The 19575-nt window shown below is 38.4% G+C and overlaps 1 protein-coding gene across 3 annotated transcripts in view; it reads left to right on the top strand.

Annotated features, from left to right (window-relative positions):
- reps2 (RALBP1 associated Eps domain containing 2) overlaps positions 1–19575 on the top strand; it is a 65949-nt gene that overhangs the window by 37705 nt on the left and 8669 nt on the right. For 2 of the 3 annotated variants that reach the window (XM_069178904.1, XM_069178906.1), the window contains exons 11-19: positions 311–364; positions 2050–2137; positions 3672–3746; positions 6398–6446; positions 7057–7193; positions 7713–7774; positions 8027–8119; positions 17544–17627; positions 18326–18462. In XM_069178904.1, coding sequence (XP_069035005.1) covers positions 311–364; positions 2050–2137; positions 3672–3746; positions 6398–6446; positions 7057–7193; positions 7713–7774; positions 8027–8119; positions 17544–17627; positions 18326–18462 — 779 coding nt within the window. The remainder of the gene's footprint in view (positions 1–310; positions 365–2049; positions 2138–3671; positions 3747–6397; positions 6447–7056; positions 7194–7712; positions 7775–8026; positions 8120–17543; positions 17628–18325; positions 18463–19575) is intronic. The other variant, XM_069178905.1, reaches the window with a different exon arrangement.

Raw genomic sequence — 19575 nt, 5'->3', positions numbered from 1 at the left:
CACCACAGGATGAGGAAAGAGCAGTTTGAATGTTTTTGGACATTTTTGTATCTGTTAATCTTTACAGTTTGGGCCAGTCATGAACCAAGCTGTAATATCATTTGAGATTTTATTATGTAAATGTTGTTTGCCCTTTAAGATACTAAAATAAATACAAATTCAGACAAAAGCAGGTGAAATGTTTAACTTTGCATGAAGGCATTATATGAAAAATCTGAATATTTTGCTGTTCGCTTTATTTTCTTCTTTAAGTAATTGATTAATAATTAATTCATCTGTATTTTGTGTGGGTGTGTTTATGGATTAAAAGGGGACAGAGCCACTTATTGTCTTTGAGGAAGCAGAGCTTGCCCCTACCTCGCATGTAAGTTGAGCTTTTTTTTTACTTAAGCACTACTCACCTTTGCTTATAATAATAAACGTTTCTTCAAATGACTTTAGTTTTAGAACCGTTTCCTGAAACAAAAGTTAAGAAGACAGGGCAAGGTATTTATTTTTCTAATGGTCAACATCATCCTTAGTACATAACATTTTATTGTGAGTATAATGATTTTTTTTACTGATGACATCCCTTTAACTATTCATACAGAACAAAAGCTTCTTTCCATATCAGTCACTGTTTTGGAAAGTTTTATACCAATATACATAACAGGTGCCACACTCTGGCATAATAGTTTTATTAAATATTTTTTTAAAATAGACTTTAAACAAAATGGGTGGCACTATGGCCCAGTGGTTATCGTTTCTGCTTTGTAGAGTTTGGGACCTGGATTCAGTTCCTAGGGTGCTATCTGTGTGCGAGTCTACTGTATGTGTTCTCCTCGTGTTTACAGTATGTGGGTTTTCTCTGGGTACTTTGATTTCCTCCCACTGTCCAAAGACACACTGGTAGGTTATTTAGCTTCTGGGAAAACTGGCCCTGGTGTGAGTGTGTGTGACTGACGTCCCATCCAGGGTGTATCCTGCCTTGCACCTGTCACTTGCCTGGAAAGGCTCTGGCTGCCCTGCAGCCCTGTATTAGATAAAGCAGTTAGAAAAAGAATGGATGGGTGGATATTAAGCAAATTCCTAGCAAATGTGCACCATGTAGATTACAGAATTGTGTTATGCTTCCAGTATGATCCGTGACATACTATTAAAATGAAAACTGGACAGCACTCCACATTTCTTTTGCAGTTCCAGTCAGATGGTGAAAGTTGGCTGCTCACAGTTGGTTTAAAACAGCTGCCAAGATACTGTACCATTTAACACCATCTCTCCACGTGCGTTTTCTTTTGTCAGCTTATGTCAAAAAGAAAATGTCATTCATAACTGAATAAATCACTCTACCGCTCTCTCAGATGTCCCCTGCCCCTAAGATGGCAGCAATTTCTTCTCTCAGCTGTCAAAGAGTTCCCCCATATGGCCCCTGAGCATGAAGATCAAATGTATGCAGACGTGGAGCTACAATTATAATTCTGATGCATGGTTTAATTTTTCCCAGAGTTGCTTGTGCTGTAGCCACTGCAGTCTGAAAATGATTAGATCATCCTGAGCCTGGAGCTGTGACCTCTGCCTTCCAGGATGTGGCCTGTCCCTCACAGAGCCAGATTCTGGGTTTCTTGTAGTAGCCTGCCAAGTGCTGAAGCAGAACATTTCATTCTCCGGGCAATGTCCCTCCCAGACAGGCTGCCTCCAATCATGCCAATGATAACCTGGCCATTCCCAATTACTTAAGCAAGACATGGTTATATCTTTCACTTCTCTTGCACTAATTAAAATCATGTCTTTTGGATGTCTTATTTCTGCAGATTTCTAATCATCCCAATTGTAAATCAAATCAAATGCCAAACACTGAGCACCTGGTGTTTTTATGAAATCATATGACATGATTTTTTTTTATCGTTCACAGGGAACAAACAATCAGTAAATCCAACTGCCATACAGTAATTAAAATGGCAGTGGCATCATGTACGGTACAGATTGTGCCCAATGAACAATTGATGTGTACTGTTGCATTTTCTGTACATGTCCATAAAAGTTCTGGGTTATTTTTGCTTTCTGTTGCAGGAGGAGAACAAAGTTGAGTTAATGCAGACTTCTTTATCTGAGAAAGCCACTTCAAAGCAAGATCTACGAGATGAAAGCTCCAAGTCAGGTAGTAGTGGTAATGCTTTTTATGTGACTCATTAGCTTTCTGTTTTACCTTTGTTCCAGGTGTATTTAACTCCAGGTTTACACAGATTCCTGACTCTTGAGATCAGTGCCTTTTATAATTACCTTTAGAAGTGAGGTTGTTCTTTTCAAATAAAGTAAAGCTCTACAGGTCTGCAGCTTACAGAGAAAAGATAACCAACGTCAGCCATATTAAGACCTCATGGTCCCTTAAGTTTTGATTTTAGCTATTTTCTTAATATTTTAAGTTGGTTAATTCGATCTGGTTAAGGCTGCTGGACCTCAGCCCTTGAGGACTAATGCTGACTAGCCCTCAGAGGGGATGTAGAGAAGCTTCCTTCATGGTCTCAGAAGTCAGTAGAATTAATAATTTATTTCTTAACGGTGTTCAAAAGCTGGAAATGTTATTCTTTAATGAATAAGCAAATTTTTTAATTAAAAGCAAGGAATTTTGAGATTCTCAGGGGCAGAGATTTGAAAGATTATTCACTTTAAAAGACATTAAAATGGAATTTTTGCATAGCAACCGATTGAGGTTAATACCATGCTGAAAGAAAAATTAATTGCAATCTTTCAGCTGTGGAGCTTTCTTCAGGCTGTGAAGGTCTGCTTTGGCTTCCACAGTGTAAATAGTTTTTTTTTTTTGCTTTTTAGTGTGGAATTAAATAATTCTGGGTTTTTTGCAGCTCATTCACAGATATACAATAGATCTATGTTTTGACTTTTTTTTAATATGGTAGTTTAAGTTCTAAGACTATTTTCAACACACTCACCAAAGGTTGGTTTAGATAAACTAATTCTACTTTAATATAACTGTGCAGCAGGGTTCATCCAAATAAGGGGGTGGTCGTGTTTTGCATCAGTGTTATGATTTCTCATGGAATGGCATTTATCTTGAATAGAGTGTTTGACAATGTTAATGAATCTTTCATTTATTTTACTTACTGTGATTAGATAATACAGCAATTACGCTCATTACATTACTCATTGCATATACTGTAGGCTCATTTTATTATGGTGCATATTTTACAGTAAACCATGCACAAAGAGGCAATTCTGTTGTTGCATAAGTCTGAAACACATGTAAAATTCATTTGAATTTTGGCATTAATATAGAGATATGCTACAATTTTTTTGCTTCAACTTATCTGGCATGAAACAGGTATGTTATTATCCAGGAGCCCATAGAGTACAGGTCATGTCTAGGTAGAGGACAGATGCATCTTTTAGTGACCCCTTGCTCTCATTGGCCTTTGGGTCATTGGTATAATATGTAAACCAAGATTTCCAAAAGCCCATTTGAGTCCATCAGAGTTCCAGGACATAGCCAGCAATTTACAGTACATAGACTGGATGTGCCCTGGATATCACATACGGTAGTATCAGCAAGACTCATAATCGTGTGCTACAGACTGGTTTAAGTAGAAGGAACTAATCAAAATGCTTAAATATGTATCTGTCTTTCATGGTATTTTTCTTTGATAGGGAATAATAGTGTCTTCTTGATTTTCTTGAAGCTCTGAGTCCAAAAAGAATTCCTCTTCCTCAAGAGACACCAACTGAACCTCTGGACAGTGTTCCTGATAAAATAGGTAACACTTAAGCATTGCTTCATTATTTATTAACAATCAGTCATGTTATTTCATTTGTAATCTAAACCAAACTGAGCTCTACAAGTTCAGGGCTTACTTGGACTCATGGCACTGTATAGTGCAGATTTATAGATTTTAACAGCTCATCTCTGGTAGCACAAAAACCTTGTTTTTTCATACCTGGGAAGATACAACACATGCCTTTACATCTTAGTGATGGAGATGGTTTACCTGTGGAAGCAAAAGGTAACATGAGGAGAAGTTAGTCAAAGCAGGCTGATTTCTGGCCTTATTCAGATCTGTTACTGTGACCTACTGCTTGGCAAAATCAGATGTGTTGAGTTAGACAGAAAAAGGTTATAAATAAGTAATCCCCCTGCTTGACTGACATATAATAAACTATATCTTTCAGCTTATCCAAAAGAGACTTGAGATGAGTAATAGATTATCATGGCATCCTGGCAGAACTGCCCTTAGAATCAACATTGGGGCCATTGTCAACTGTCATTGTAGAGAAGACATAACCCCGACTGGTCTCTGAAGCATGGCAAAGCATTAATAATACTGGCAATGAAATCTCTCATCTCTGTTCCAAGCATCTTGACTGGATTTCATGTATACTAGCAGCAGGAGGGAAACGTTTCTGCATGGGAAGTACTATTGCTGTGAAAGTTATTTAGATACATGCCTAAGGGCATACCGTGTTTTTATTGGCACCATTCATCTTCTTTTTAAGCTCAGGTCCTTACATCAGTTGCATTGTAACTGATACTGTAAGGTATTTTAAAGACTATCTCTCATATCCTCTGTATACCCCAAAATATTGGCCAGATGTTTTTATGTGTGCGAGAGAGAATAAGATTATAGAAAGTTACTTCTCATATAACGTTCCTGGAGTCCTCATTCAACTGGCCCTAGCCCTTCACATAATAGTGTTTGAATGTGATGATTTAAGTTTGGAATGGTGTTTTCCTGGGTTGCTTTCATGTGATTCCAAAGGACTTATCTTTTACCTCCATGTAACAGAGGTTAACATCGCTGGGGGCTTGTTTATGTCCTTGGTAAGAGATACCAATTTAAGATTTTATCATGGTAATTCTTTCAGATGAAAGTTCTTATGGTTTCATTAATTTTCTTACTTATTGTTAGTGTTAAAGATATTGCTCCTCTGGAATCAGTCCAGAGAAATCAACTTTTCTTTAGGGAATGCCCTACACCATCAGGCTAAAGGAACTGAACCTTTTCAAGTCCTAAACAGAGAAGATTCGAGGAGACTTGATATCATTCTTCACAATCCTCCAAGGCACTGACAGAGTCGGCCTCGAGGACTTCTTTAAAATGAAACGCAAAGCAGAGGGCACAAGTGGAAGCAATGTGGAGGTGTAGTGAAAAATGAGAACACAAGGCATTTTTTTACACAAAGGGTTGTTGAAGTACAGAACAAACTACCCAGCCATGTTGTTCAAGCAGGTAATCTGGCTTCTCTCAAGAGACAGCAAGATGAGGTTGTTGAAACAACTATCTACTACATACCAAATGGCCTTGATGGCTACATGATAGGCCTAAGGGCCTGCTCTCATTTTTAACTTTGTGTTGTTTTGTTTTATCAGCAAGCCCTTCTGAACCAGCCTGAGAATCTGCTTGTACCAACAGAGTAAATGTTATGATACAGTTAATGGTTAATTAAGATTAATAAGGGAAATTTCTACAGAGAACTAATGTATCCTTTAACCTAGAAGCACATGATGAAACTGTAGTACTCAAGAACATGAAGTGTGGGGCAAAACGTTTTGGCATGACATTCATCCATTCATTTTTACTCTCTGCCTCGTGTGATTATTTAAAAACTCAGTAACAAGAAAGGAAGGTGGGTATCGCAGCCTATATAAAAAGGCAACCCTCGACAGGTCCAAAACTGAAATGAAAAATGAGTACTTCCACGCGACTGGAAAAATTAGTTAGACAAAATGAAGTGCTGCATAATAATTGCAAGAGATTAAGAAATTAAAATATGGTTTTCCATGCATTCAGCTTGAATTTGAGTCATTTGATTTTAATTATAGAGCGCTTAACTGCACTACATACCTCGCTTTGTATGAAACCCCTGAAAGGCGAACTGAAGTGCGCCTGCAGATATTTTGTTTCAGGTCCCCATTTGGTGTAGCATTTCCCCATCTCTCTGTAAATATTGAGAGAATAAACCAAACATTGTGAGTTGTTTAAAAAAAGGGAGCTTAAAATGTTTGTGTGCCACAAAAGAAGTTTGTGATGCTATAACTATGTATAAGAATGGGGGTCAAGATTGCATTGACATCAGAACCACAAGAAAATCTGTTATATAAGACATCTTTTTACTTTTGAATTCCTTAAATGTTAAACTTTTACCATCCTAGGTTATGCATATTGTTGTACATCAGTACAGCTAGGATACTGACTGTGAAAAATGTTATGTTTTGTGATCCATATTAATAGCTGTAGTGTTTTTCTCAAATAAAAGTTGGAAAATGAAAGGTGTGCATTATGAAATATTGGTGGTCAGACCCTTCTGAAATGAAAGATATATGTTTTTATTTAATGTAAAGAGAGCCGAGATATTGTTGGAATTTTGTAATTGTATCAATTACCATAATGCTATAACTTTTGTGTTACAGGTCTTCCTCAAGTTCGAGGTCATCAAATAAAATCAAGAACGAGACCAAGGTAACCCTGTAGAAGAAGAAATCTTTCTCAGTTTAAAGAAATATGTCACCTATGGACATACTCGGTCATGTGTGTTCTGAGAGAAGGGTTTAAATGAAAAAATGGACAATACTATAAGGTTCATTCAAAAGGTAGATAACAGAAAATGTCCTTTTATGCGAGTGTCTGTTCTATATTTTTTCCCAAAATTACTTTCAGAAATTAATTCTACAGAAGCACAACAGGGGACTATAACATTTAAAGTTAGACATGCTTAACAGGCGGGTTTGCACTGATTGGAGGAATAGTGCATCTCTCACTGTTGTCACTGCAAGACTGCACGCACTCAGCAATTTTGCAGGAGTCATTGTTTCACTGAAAGCTAGGAGAGCCCTTGTCAACTAAGACAGACCCTGCCCAGCTCTGCCAAGTGGGCATGTCAGCTACTAATGCAACCCAATCTTCAAATAAAGAAGACAAGGCAATAGGGCTTGAGCTTTTGGACCCGGACATGTAGTTTGGTGTGTAAAGTTCAGGGTGTATATCTTTAGCTAAGAAAAATGTTTCTAGTCAAAGCCTGAAGCTGGGTTTATGTGAACGAGAGTTGCTTCCTCTTGCTGTTCCCTTTTAGGTCGTATTCCAGCACGTCTATTGATGATGCCATGAAGAAGACAGAGGAACCCCCAACTCCTCCTCCCAGGCCGCAGAAGTCTCACTCCAGAGCCTCCTCCCTTGACCTCAACAAGCTCTTTCAGCAGAGCAGCCAAGGTACCTGTGCCCTCCATCATCTGTGCCGCATCACGACACGGCAGCTGGTTTGAGAAGAAAGCAAAGCTGGTGACTTGAATTCAACACGAAAACAGAAGTGGGCTCTTCTTAGAAAATTTACTTCAAAAGGTACCTGGTGCCAGATAAAACCAGATTAAAGCTGTGCTGAAAGGAAAAGACAAGAGACACTATGTGAAGAAGAGGAAGGCTGAGGAAAGCTCCTCAGCCGAAATGTTGTGTCTCTTTTTTTTTCCTTTCAGTGTGGAATGAACCTTTACCTGTTAAACTGCACACTGACATTGCTCCCTACTTGAACATGAAATCTGTTGCGTAAATCTACAGTGACAAAATAAAATACAAAACAAGGTGTTAACACGTTTAATAATAGTCTCTAATGTATTAACCGAACACTGGAGTGTTATAGTTCCGTGAATAAGGCTGGGAATCCAGTGTCCTGGAGGTAGTGCAGTGATGTTAAATGTTTTAAACGCCTCAGAAACCCTTTTCTAAACCTTTCAGGCTACAAGAGTGGATGGCTGCCCCCTCCTCCAGCTGTCCCACCCAGGCCCCTGCCTGCACAGGTAAGAGCTGCCCCTTGACCTGCAGGGTGCCGGAGTGTCATCCCAATAGCTCACTTTTTGCTTAATATTGAGCTTCTGTTAATTGCAATTCCATTAAAAAATAACCGTTTCAGTGTCCAGACGGTCCTTCCGAAACTTTACTGTTTCTGTTAGCATAGGGTTAGTTTGTTGACAAAATGATGGGAGCCCGTGAATTGTTTTTAATCTGTCTTGTAAACGCAGCCTGGCTTTCTGTTTTGAATTGTGTTTCAGATGCCCCTTTTCATTGCCAGTACTGAGAAAACCCAACCCCACAATCCAGTGCAGCAGCCCAACTTTGCTGACTTCAGCAAGTTCACAGAGGAGGTAAACACTAGATGGCAGTGGTAGTGTTATTTTTATCTATTAAATACTTGATTAGTTTGTTTCAGTCAGGTAATTACCTCGCCTACACTTTGTGTGAGATGGAAGAAGGCTTGTTCTTGTCAATGCAGCTACTGTAGGTTTTCATTCTCATCTTGTGTACATTGGCTGTGGAGCTGGAATGGCCTGGTGGTTCTTCAGATAGCGTCCTTATTCTGTGTGTTGCAACTGCTGTCATTCCTTCCCTGTCTGCCTTCAGCCCCGTACTTTCCTTGCACTCCAATGGAACAATAGTCTATACAGACATTCAGATTTGCTAATATTAGGCACAACAACCTACCTGAAAAAAGGAGACAGTAAATTGAAATCTCCAACATATATTCTTAATGAAGATAGTTTTATATTAGTCATTCCTGTGGCAACCCTTCATCTCCATGGATACTCCATTCCGTGTCTAGAAGCATTACTTCTGCTTACATGTGAGTCTATTTTTATCGCTGAAGACAAATAAAATTACCAGTCTGTCACAATGACGTGATTTCATTTTGAAAATGGTCTTTTTTACCCACTTCACTTTGTGATGTTTATTTAGACCAATTATTAACTTAAATGACTTCACCACTATTTCTGACCTTTGAAACAAAATGCATTTGTGTGTATTTATGTGTGTGTATTGTCCTGAAACATTTCTCTGAATTTTGCTCTATTTCTGTATGGTATATTAGATAAGGCTTGAGTCATTGTTCAATTCCCATATTTCCTGCCAAGCTACAGGTCTTGACTTGAGTTCCACAGAGAGCTCCAAACTGCAGATGTCCTTCCTATGAGACTGGAAAGGAAAAGTTAATGCAGTAATCTTGACTGAACTGGTGGCTGATGATGCCAGGGTCCAGAAAGAGAACACCTGAGCATAACTTTGATGCCATTCGAGTTGTTCAAGTTCATCAAGTGAAAAGATGGCTTGCAATAAGAATAAAGATGTTGGAATAATGACTAGATAATCCTCAGTCCTGCATCGTCACTTCTGATTCTCAGAATTATGGAAAAATATGTATTTTTCAAATAGTAAAAAAAATAACATTTTTCCATACTTTAATGCAGCAAATTGTTATGTCAAAGAAGGAAATGACAGTAAAATTGTATACATTTTAACCAGGGTTACATTGAGTGTGGTCTTTTATAGCAGCTTTAGATGTACAATAATTAACATGTGGAAAATTATACTAAACATGTCTCTATCTAGGAACATTTTATTCTGTTTCAATATGTGAAAACGGCCACTTTATCTGATAGTGCTCACTTTCCAAAGTGTGACTGTATTACAACCAATAATTAGGCATTGGGTTAGCTATCTTATATTGGGCTTTTGACACTGCAGGCAGATTTGGACAAAAGCAGGGAAAATAGTAAATCTATTCAACACAGAAATTAATTACCTGGGTAGGTAAAAGGTAAATGTCCAAACAAAGGGCCATAAATTGGATTCTTCTGGGGTTTTAGTTAGGTGGATAGATTAAAGCAGTTTATATATATATATCAAATGTGCTATATTTAGAATGCATTTCAAATACTTCTGAGCTGATTCATGTGCCTTTTCAAACTGCTTTCACCTTTCTTTCAAAGACTGGTGCCTGGCTTTCTTTGACAGCATTGTCCCACTTTGTGTTGGTTGAGATCAACGTTGGTTACCGTTGGGCAGATAATGTTCCTTCCTTCCACCCTTCTGTTTTCGTTCTTCTGGAGTTTTCTTTTCCAGTGATGCTCTTCCTCTGTGCCTGCAGCGCTGCTGCTTCATTCCCGTCTTGTCGTTTCCTAACCTGTCGGTGCAATGCACCCTCTCCCAGAACATAACAAATGCATCTGGAGTTGTTTTTGCTGCCTTTGGGCATTTTTTAAAAATACAAAAAAAATTAATTTAAAATTTATGTCCTGGAGAGTCTAAGTGTTTATGAAAACGGCGCTGTGTCTGGTTATGTTTGGGCATTGTTCAAACAAAATATTCCAAATGACTTGTCTTATGACTCCAGTGCCAAGGAGTAATAAAGACAGCATCTAAGTAATCAGTTATGACAGCGAATAGACAGAGCAAGTTTGCGCTGTTCTGTGTTCTGTGTTTTTCATCTCGTAGCATAATCTATCATGTACAGTAATTTTATTGCCTTCACCCAGTCTCCTGCATTGGTTTTCCTTCCTCTAGTTTACTCTTTGCTCAGGCTTTGTCAATGAGATGAGAGGTCAATGAGAGAGCAGATTTGCACAGAGTTCAGCTGGATGCCTTCCTTTCTATTCTTGACCTCTTGCATCTGAGGTTTTCCTTTTTGCAATGTGTTTCATCGCAGTGCTCACATCCAGACCCATATATCTGTTTAATTTGGCATCCTCCTCACTTCCTAATCTGTCAGTAACATTGCACACATTACTGTAATGTGCTGAATTCCTCGCATTCAGTCTCGTATTGAGTTTCTGTTAGCACAGGCTGGGATGGGAAAAAAACACTCTTTATGTTTCCGAATTTCTAATCCTGAGAGCAAACAATAGTTATACATGAACTTTATTCAAACAAATAATTATTTACGGTAGGATGTGTGTTAATATTGGTTCATTTGTTGGAGCCAGATCCTTAATGCTCTCATTCCACTACAACGTCTCCATTCTATTGTTAAGCATCCCTACTACTGACCAGTCTTTCTGGTGTTGTCTTGAGGAAAAGGCAGTACAACGATCAGTGTGAAATGTGAGCCATATTTAAAAACCTTACTTTACAGGTACTGATATAAAGAGGTTCAAAATAAGGTCACCGTGTTTTAACTTTCCAGTATACCATTGAATTTAATATGGACACGTCACCAAGTCAGGGTACCAATAAATATTCATGTTATAAATAGGCAGCATTCTGATCTTAGTTAAAAAAATACAGAAATGAATATGGAGATGTATGTTGCCCCATGTGCTTTGCTATTTGCATTGTTTCTTCAGATGCGAAGCCATGTCAAAATAGCCATTGTGTTTTTTTATTTAAACAGACCCCTTCTACAGCCACTGATAAAGTGCAAAATATTTTCCTCTCGTGACTAAAGCTGAGACCCTTGCAGAATTAATTTGATATCCTTGTTAAATCAAAGCAGGATGATCTAATCCAGACGTCTAGTTCCAATCAAATGTAGGCTATCCATCCCCCTTAGAACCCGGTAAGAGCTTTTGCTGAGCTGTTCTCTAAGTACTTTGTTTCTGACATCAGAACTTAATCCCTTGTTTGCTGGCCCAGTGTTGTGCTTTGATTCAGGTGATGCCACATTGCTAAGAAGAAAGAACAAAACAGCGTTATTGTACTTCATAATCAATTTTGTATCTCCTTGTTACAGAATGATATGGCCCTTTTGACATATGTATCACGTCATTTAGACTTGTATCACATCTTATTTCTTTGTATGATTTTTTTCGTTAGGTAAATAGCAGATCATCTGGGCAGGGTATATTCTTCTGTTTTGCTGTTGGCTGTTTGCTTGGCTTTACAGGCACATACATGGTTAAGTAAATGTTTCTGATTGGTTCTTTTATTTATTGGATGTCTGTTCAGTCTGCAGCTCTAAACAGATTTATAGCCATTGCAGCTATGAATTCACGTGTCACAGAATTCTCTGGCTTCTTTCTTTTACATAAACTAACTTTTCAAGGTCGGAAGAATTTGACACAAACCTTTGACAAGGTTTGACAGTGACAAGGGAATGCAGACAGTCAGAATTATAGTTCCATATTTTTGACAGTGGTAATGCTTCTGAAATAACAGCTGTTGTTGTTTTATATTTTAAGCTTGGTTTTCATATTTCCATGATACATTTTATTTTGAAATGGTTTTTAGTATTTGCAATGTATGCTGGTTTTTAAACTACATTGACTGTCATTTACTAAAGGTTCTCAGACAAAATGAAATGTCATGAGAAGTGTATTGATTTGTATTGAAGAGTAAGATGCATGTTAAAATCCCTTAAAACATGAATGATGGGCTCATTAGCATGTGATGTATATGCCTGATAATGTATTCAAATAACATGAAAAGATACAACTAGTGGGAGTCCTTTTAAAATCCGAGTGAGAAAGGTGCTAATGTTATATTTCATTACGTAAAAGGTGTTAGTGCACGTTGAAAGGCTATCTGTTACAGTGAGTTTAGTGTATTAAAGTACGTTGACTATAAATATTAATAAATTGTTGCTGGATTTTTCTCAGATAATACCAGTTATAAGGAATACAATGAGTTTGAGGCTTGTTGCCAAAGTCATTACATTTAACATGTGCTGCCCTAAGAAAAGTAGCCGTTGTGAGTAATGTAAGGGCAAATAATTTCCTGAAAGTACACAAGCTTGTAGCAACCATGTAAAGTATTTTTAAATACGGTCCAAGCAGCAAAATACATTTTAAAAATGTTTAAGAGATGAAATCATATATCATCTTAGTTACAGTATGTATCCTGGGATATTTGGTATTCTGGTGCAAAATGCCATTGAGTATATAGCTTAGTTTTTTTACACAAGCTTTGTGGAAGTGGAAATGGAAGTGGGCATTGCTGAAGGTACTAGAGCCTGAAAACATTGCTGTAGAATGTACAGGGTTTGGAATTTTGGATTTCTGTGATTGCAACACATGACCAAATTTTATACGGCAGTTTGAGAGTCATTAAATTGCATACCAAACACTGAACACAGTAGATGCACTTAAAACAGAAAGCACATTTCATTCAATCAGTTCACCGTTGTCTCAAAGCAGTGTCAGGATCTCACTCGCACAATAAGTGTGCAGTTTGGATGGTGATCCCTTCCAGTTAGGTTCTGTTCCAGGCTTTGACAATGTAAATCCGGAGTGGATAAGTACAGGTACTGGCCATGTAATGTGTTTAAATTAATTTTGGTCTGAAGCTTAAAACATTCCCAACTTAAAATAAAAGGCTAATCTATATTTTATATAGTTGTTTTCAATTCTCTGGGTGCTTTTGCTCTGTATGTGTAGAGATAGAACACACAACCTATATTCTACAGTATATACAATATATAATAGTATCTTGGTTTTCATTTGTAATTACAATTCAAAATGTATAAATATTTGCTTTCCCCTTGGAGGTTGTGTTACAATGTGTAAATATAAGTAAAATAAATTCTAGTCTAATGTGTACTGATTTCAGCTTATTAGGACACAAAACATGTTACTTTGGAAACAGTTGTAGACTTTCTATAGACACTATACATGTTTATGTGTGTAAGCTGTAGCAATTTAAATGATTGAGAATTGGGATGTACTGCAGAGCTGTGATTGTTTAATCAACGGCTTTAAAAGAGGTGATATTCACCTCTTGGTGCAGAAGGCCTGGGATACAGGTTAGAAAATAAGAAAAACTATAACCCCTAATTATCATTTCTTGTGGCTTGTGTGTACCATCTGCCACAGGACAAATCCCAACTAAGAAAGTGTAGTTTCAACACCTGCATGAATGAAATACTGTGCAGACTTGAGGAAGAAAATTTGAAATGCATATTGTTGTTGCATATGAGGATTTACATCACATTTAGCAGACCAGTATTCCAAACATACCTAAAAATAATGCATTGGAAATTATTTGAATTATTTGGGAATCTGGAAAAAGATTAATAGGTGTGGGACTTGTGGTAGCACTGTATACCTCACAATTTTATTTGTATTTAAAACATAACCAAAGTCAGTACAAAACAATCAGTCTACCAAAGATTTTTTTCTATGTAATTGCCTATATATAAAGAATAACAATTTTTATCCAGAGTTTGCTCAGTTGTATGACACCCTTGTGTATACATCATATATACCATATATATCTTCAAGAATTTTCATACTTTGCTCAAAAAAGAACAGAAAAACATAATCTGTATATTTTTACTGTTATTTTATATTTATGGTTCATATTTCATCAGGCATATGAATAAATTTGGAGGATAATGTATTTACATTTGATCTGATTTTATTTGACTAATTTGCACACTTACAAAGCTATGACTAAAAATGTTATCTGGACATGAATTAAGGTAACTGTATGCTACTGTATTTGTTTGAAAAGCCAACTCTTTTCAAAAGCACTGTTTTTTTAGAACTCATAAAAGAGTGGTACATACTCACTTAGGTAAAAATGTCTCAAACCGTTGGGCGTTGACCCCTCAAATTTCTGATTATTCTATTAACCCTTTTTTATAGTGACAGTTTTCATCCAACACTGAGGCAAGCGGTTATAGTTGATTTAACACAAAATGACCTGGATAGGAGGCTGAAACTGTAGTGGCGCAAATCTAGAACAAATGGAGTCCTTTATCCCACATTGCCAGGATAACTGGAAAATGACCAGTTATCCTCTTCAGCCATCTATAATTAGGAATCTTAGCAGTAAGCTACAGGATTGTGACTAGCTTGTTTGGTGTGTCGCCAAATTGTGGCTTTGGGTCATCTCAGGCCATGGTGGGCAGTGTTGTGCTTCTGGACAATGTGTGTTTCTTTGAAAGCTTTCCCAACAAGGCATTTCCTCAACGGGTCTGCTTTTATTTCCCCTTGTTCTCTGGCCTTTTCTCCTGCATTACACTTACCACAGTCTCAGCACTGAGGTCATGCACACCTAGATCACAAAGCACCCTGTGGCAACAGTTTTCTTTTGCCAGATAAGGAATAATTAGTTTTCATTATTATGTGAGAAAATAGTTTAACGCTTGCGCATGGCCCTTGGTGGTTTTATCCCATGACCATTTTTAGAGTCCTAATTAACTACTGCTGGTTCCACCATTTCCTATGTGGTTACAACTGTGTTTATGTCTGGGTTTGAATCAGCTGTGCTGTTACATTGAGCAGCTGATTTTACTCTGGGCACCAGCAGGGCTGGAGAGGGCAATGTTTTTCTGAAAGTCCTAGTCACATTTTTAAGTACACCCGACTATCCTATGGATAGCTGAGAGCTGGGCTGCCAACAAAACACATTACTAAACCAAAACAGCCTTCAACTCATTGCCAATTTTCTTTTTTTTCTGTTCTTTTTATTACTTTTCCACAACCATCCATCATTACAGAGCAACACGTTTAAGAGAACAAAACAAACAACACAAATCACCATGAAAGGAAATAATATACACTATCATGAAGATACAGATGCAAAGAAATCTGATTTTTTCAGATTCCTTCTAGCTCTATACTTACTGTTCAACAATCCTGTCTCCTCTCCAAATCCAGTTATCCTTCCCATGCAGCATATCTCCCCTCCCCCCTTAGTCTGTGGAACCTCTAATTCTTATTTTTTTAAGATCATCCAGAAAATGTGAGTTATCTACCCATTACTCTAGGATCCATGAGCTGCTTAACGGCAGGGTTGTAGCAAGGCTGAGTCTGTGCTGGCAGGGCTTGGACCATAGTCCTGCTCATTCCCTGAAGCTACCAGATCTCCCCTGTTCATAGCAGGGCAACAGAGTGAAAGGATCCGTTTACAGTAGCTCTGAGATCTGATGGGAACAGGGCTAGAAGTTGGTAAAAGCATAGTTTAAAGTTCTTATCCATAAAGAGGTAACGGCTGTGATGATCTCAACCACAGGTTTTTTTTGAGAGAATTACTGCTTGTTCCAGGCCCCAGAACTCTGATGTGGAGGCAAGCTGAGCAAGGCTGGGTCTGGTCAGTATTAGGACAGATCTCCAAGGAAAACCCTGATGTCTTGTTTAATTTCCACTCGGAGCTTATTTAAACTGGCTTCCTAAACTTCCTAATTCAATAGGTTCCCCCTTAATTCAATAAGTGAGGCAGCTTCTATCTGAACTGCAGTGCACTTGGGCTGCTGATGCATTATGGCTACAGCATATCACCCCGATGGGTCCCCATCTGCAGTATATGTACATAGCTCAGTGGTGAAAATGTGCTATATAAGTCGAAGAATTATTTTATTGAAGGTAAAGGAGCAGTGCAGCTGAAAATGATTTTTGTTTTACAGAGAATCACAAAAAAAGGATCATTCTGTCTTGTAATCTTCCTTCGCTATAAAAGAAATGAATTCTACTTAACAGGCCCTTCAAAGATCTATCTTAATTAGCGCTAAGTGCTCAAGAAAGGTGAGGAACAGCTGCTGTGGTTTGAGCTGGGCAGGACGCCAGGGAGTGCTTTTCAATCTTGACCTAAACACACCCTCACTTTTAGTGCTGACTGTCCGCCAGGCGAGACTGCCAGCGAGCCCGGTTATTGAAGAAACACTTGGGGTCTGTGTGACAGACAGTTGGGAGATTGTAAGCACACTGCAGACACAGGATGGCTCTTACTGTTTGAGGCACTCGTTGTCCCATGGGAGAAAATTCTAAAGCCTTCAAAAACCTAAAGATTATTTATGATCACTCCCTAGTTATCTATAAATAGAGACCTCGCTTTATCCATCTGTGGTGCCATCTATCTATGTCCATTCCAAAGAGATTGCTTTACCGCTACATATGTCCAGAGAATGAAATTACAAATAAGAGGATGCCGTTAGGGCCGTTTTCCTTCAGTGGTGCTGCGTTGCTCAGCTGCTTTTTTCTCCTGCAGCTCGTTATCCAAGCATCTCCATTCATGCTTTCCTTGAAAGGTCTGTGGGAGTTCTAGTGAGCGAGCAGCACACGCAGTGTTGCTGATGATGCGAGTCCTGAAAAGAATATGGAGTGGAAAAAATGGAAGTACCTTCTAAACCTCAGACTAAAATAATGGATAAAGGGAATGGTGTTTAACTATTATTAATAATAATAAAACACCATTCCATTTACCCATTATTTGTAATAATATGAAAATAATATAAACATGGCCTAAAAATGTTTTTGAAGTCCCTCTATGGGACTTTGGATTCCATCCTTTGGCCAATTCAGTCTCATTACCAGATTACTAATAACCCATATGTTATAGTATTATAGATTTTCCTTGCTTTTGAGTTTGTTTTAAAACAACACTGGCAGGTAGCTGTCCAATCTGTCACCAGATGGTGCTGTTAGGGAGTGAAACCTGAACTGAACTGAGGAGGGTAAACACAAATTCAACAGTGACAGCTCAAGAGTGAATGGCTTGACCTGAACTTTATCAGCTTGTTTCAGTGAGTTCGTCTTCCCTGAGATATTGACTGTGAGTTTGTTGCAGAATCGAGCTATACATTTTTTTTAGTTCAGCTGGTGTCTGTGCACAACACATTGAAGCACCTGAATTGAATTGGCATGTACATTTTAGAAAGTCTTTCCTGAAAATTTGCTGTAATAGAAAACATTTTTATTCATGAAAACGTCTTTAATGGCTTGAAATACTAAAATGCTTTGAATTCTATTGAAACCTAAATTTGTGTGTCAAGAAGCATTGCATGACCCAGCAGAAGTTGCATGACCCAGGTCTGTTTTGTCTTGTCTTCTGTTTTTCTAAACTGTTTTGCCATTGCAGGAGGAAAACGCTGTTAAAAGTGAAGATCAAGATCCATGCAACCAACCTGCTGTAGGCACTGAAGAAAGCAGTCCCTTGAAAAAAGTAAGAAGTTATTGAAGTTGCATTAGATGTCTGTAAACTATTTTTATGCTTGTGGGTTTTAGCAGATCATTTCTCATCATCTCAGCTGGAACATATGTGAATTGAGTATGGAGAGGTTACGGTCAGTGTAAGACCTTGTCAACGCCTCATGATGTGTGGTATTTTAAAAATGACCTGTTGTTGCGCCAAATGATATGATGAAATGGAGTGAGCTAAAGAGTTGCTGCATTCATGGGTATTTTTTCTGACACTGATGAGTGGCTTGTATGCTCAAAGGCATAACCATGTTCCTTTGAAACAAGGATTTTGCTGGCTTCTTTATTCCTGTTTGCTTGGTGTACAGGAGAAATAAACTGTTCAAGGCAACTGCAGCTTAAGTGCTCTTTAATCAAGATCAAGAAGGTACTACTGCAGCCCAGAACTGTAGGGTTAGATCAGTTTTGTAACAAGTCATGAGAAGCAATTTCCATAGCATTAATCTAAGGAGTGAGGGAGATTTAGAGGTATCGTTTATAAACTCCCTGGTATGATCGTTTTCAGCTCATCTTTTTATAATGCCTTTATGAACCTGACCCATGATCCTCTGTGATTCTACAAATGCAGAATATGCAGATAAGGTTGCCACATGACAGCAGTTCTGATGTGGTTTTATAAACACTGCTTTAGGGTTTTTGTTCTGTATTTTAATTTTCTTTCAGGAGGTCATGCTATCCCAACCTCCTCTGAAGCCCGTTCGCAGGAAATTTCGCCCAGAGAATCAGAATCCAGATGCTCAGGATTCCCCCTCTCCATTGACATCTACCTCCTCCGTCCCTGCGGCCAAACCTGCTCAGAAGTACAAATCTAACTCTGACCATCTGGGGAGTGAAGGGATTAAAAACCAATATAATAATATATAAGGCAGTCAAGTTATTTTTTTATTCTCAGACTTATAAAAATTGGTGTTTGTTAGGCACAGCAATCCTTCTTTTCATAATAATCACAGTTCTCGCATGTAGAAATGGTAACGATCATGCAAAGTGGATTTTTAGGTCTCAGATGCATATTTACTGTACATACCTTCCTGTGTATATCTAATTACATTCAGGGTACCTCAGTCGGGAGTGATATCGTAGTGCTGTTGCGTCAGTTTCGAGGTCCTAGGCATGATTCTAGCCCTCTCTCCATTTACTCTCTGTTTACTCGTGGGTTTCCTCAGTGATTCAGATTCCTCCAAAGGAAAGACATCGGTATATTCTAGGTAAATTGCCAGCAGCTATGTGTCTCTGCAGCTTACAGCTGGCAGCCCACTGAAGCTCACGGGTGTGAGTCTGGTCAGTACCTGGATGGGAGACCTCCTGGGAAAGCTAAGGCTGCTGCTAGAAGAGATGTTAATGGGACCAGTAGGGGGCGTTAACCTTATGGTTAGTGCGGGTCCGAATGCCCCAGTATAGTGATGGGGACACTGTACTGTAAAAGGGTATTGTCCGTCAGATGAGATATAAAACCGAGGTCCTGACTCTCTGTGGTCATTAAAAATCCCAGGGCATTTCTCTAAAAGAGTAGGGATGTAACCCCGGAGTCCTGACCAAATTTCCACTTTGACTTTACCAATCATGGCCTCCTAACAGTCGCCACCTATGAATTGGCTTCATCACTCTGTGTGGGGAGTGTACTGGGACACATGCAACTGCAGATGTCGCATCATCCAGGTGTGGACTACTGTACATACTGGTGGTGGTGGAGGGGAGTCCCCATTACCTGTAAAGCACTTTGAGTGGGAGTCCAGAAAAGCATTACAGTATATAAGTATAAGAATATTATTATTATTCTGGACTAGTGTCTAGTGACTAGTGTCCTATTTTGCTGGGCCTGCTGAGTTAGACTTCTGAGGGTAAAGTAGTTACTGATTGGGATAAACTGTTGCACAAGTCTTTATCATGGAAGTTGTGTACGCCTTTGAGCAAGC

Source organism: Lepisosteus oculatus, chromosome 15, assembly GCF_040954835.1.
Source record: "Lepisosteus oculatus isolate fLepOcu1 chromosome 15, fLepOcu1.hap2, whole genome shotgun sequence".
NCBI lineage: Eukaryota > Metazoa > Chordata > Actinopteri > Semionotiformes > Lepisosteidae > Lepisosteus > Lepisosteus oculatus.
The sequence above is the reverse complement of the archived record's forward strand: the minus strand, read 5'-3'. Positions and strand labels throughout refer to the sequence as shown.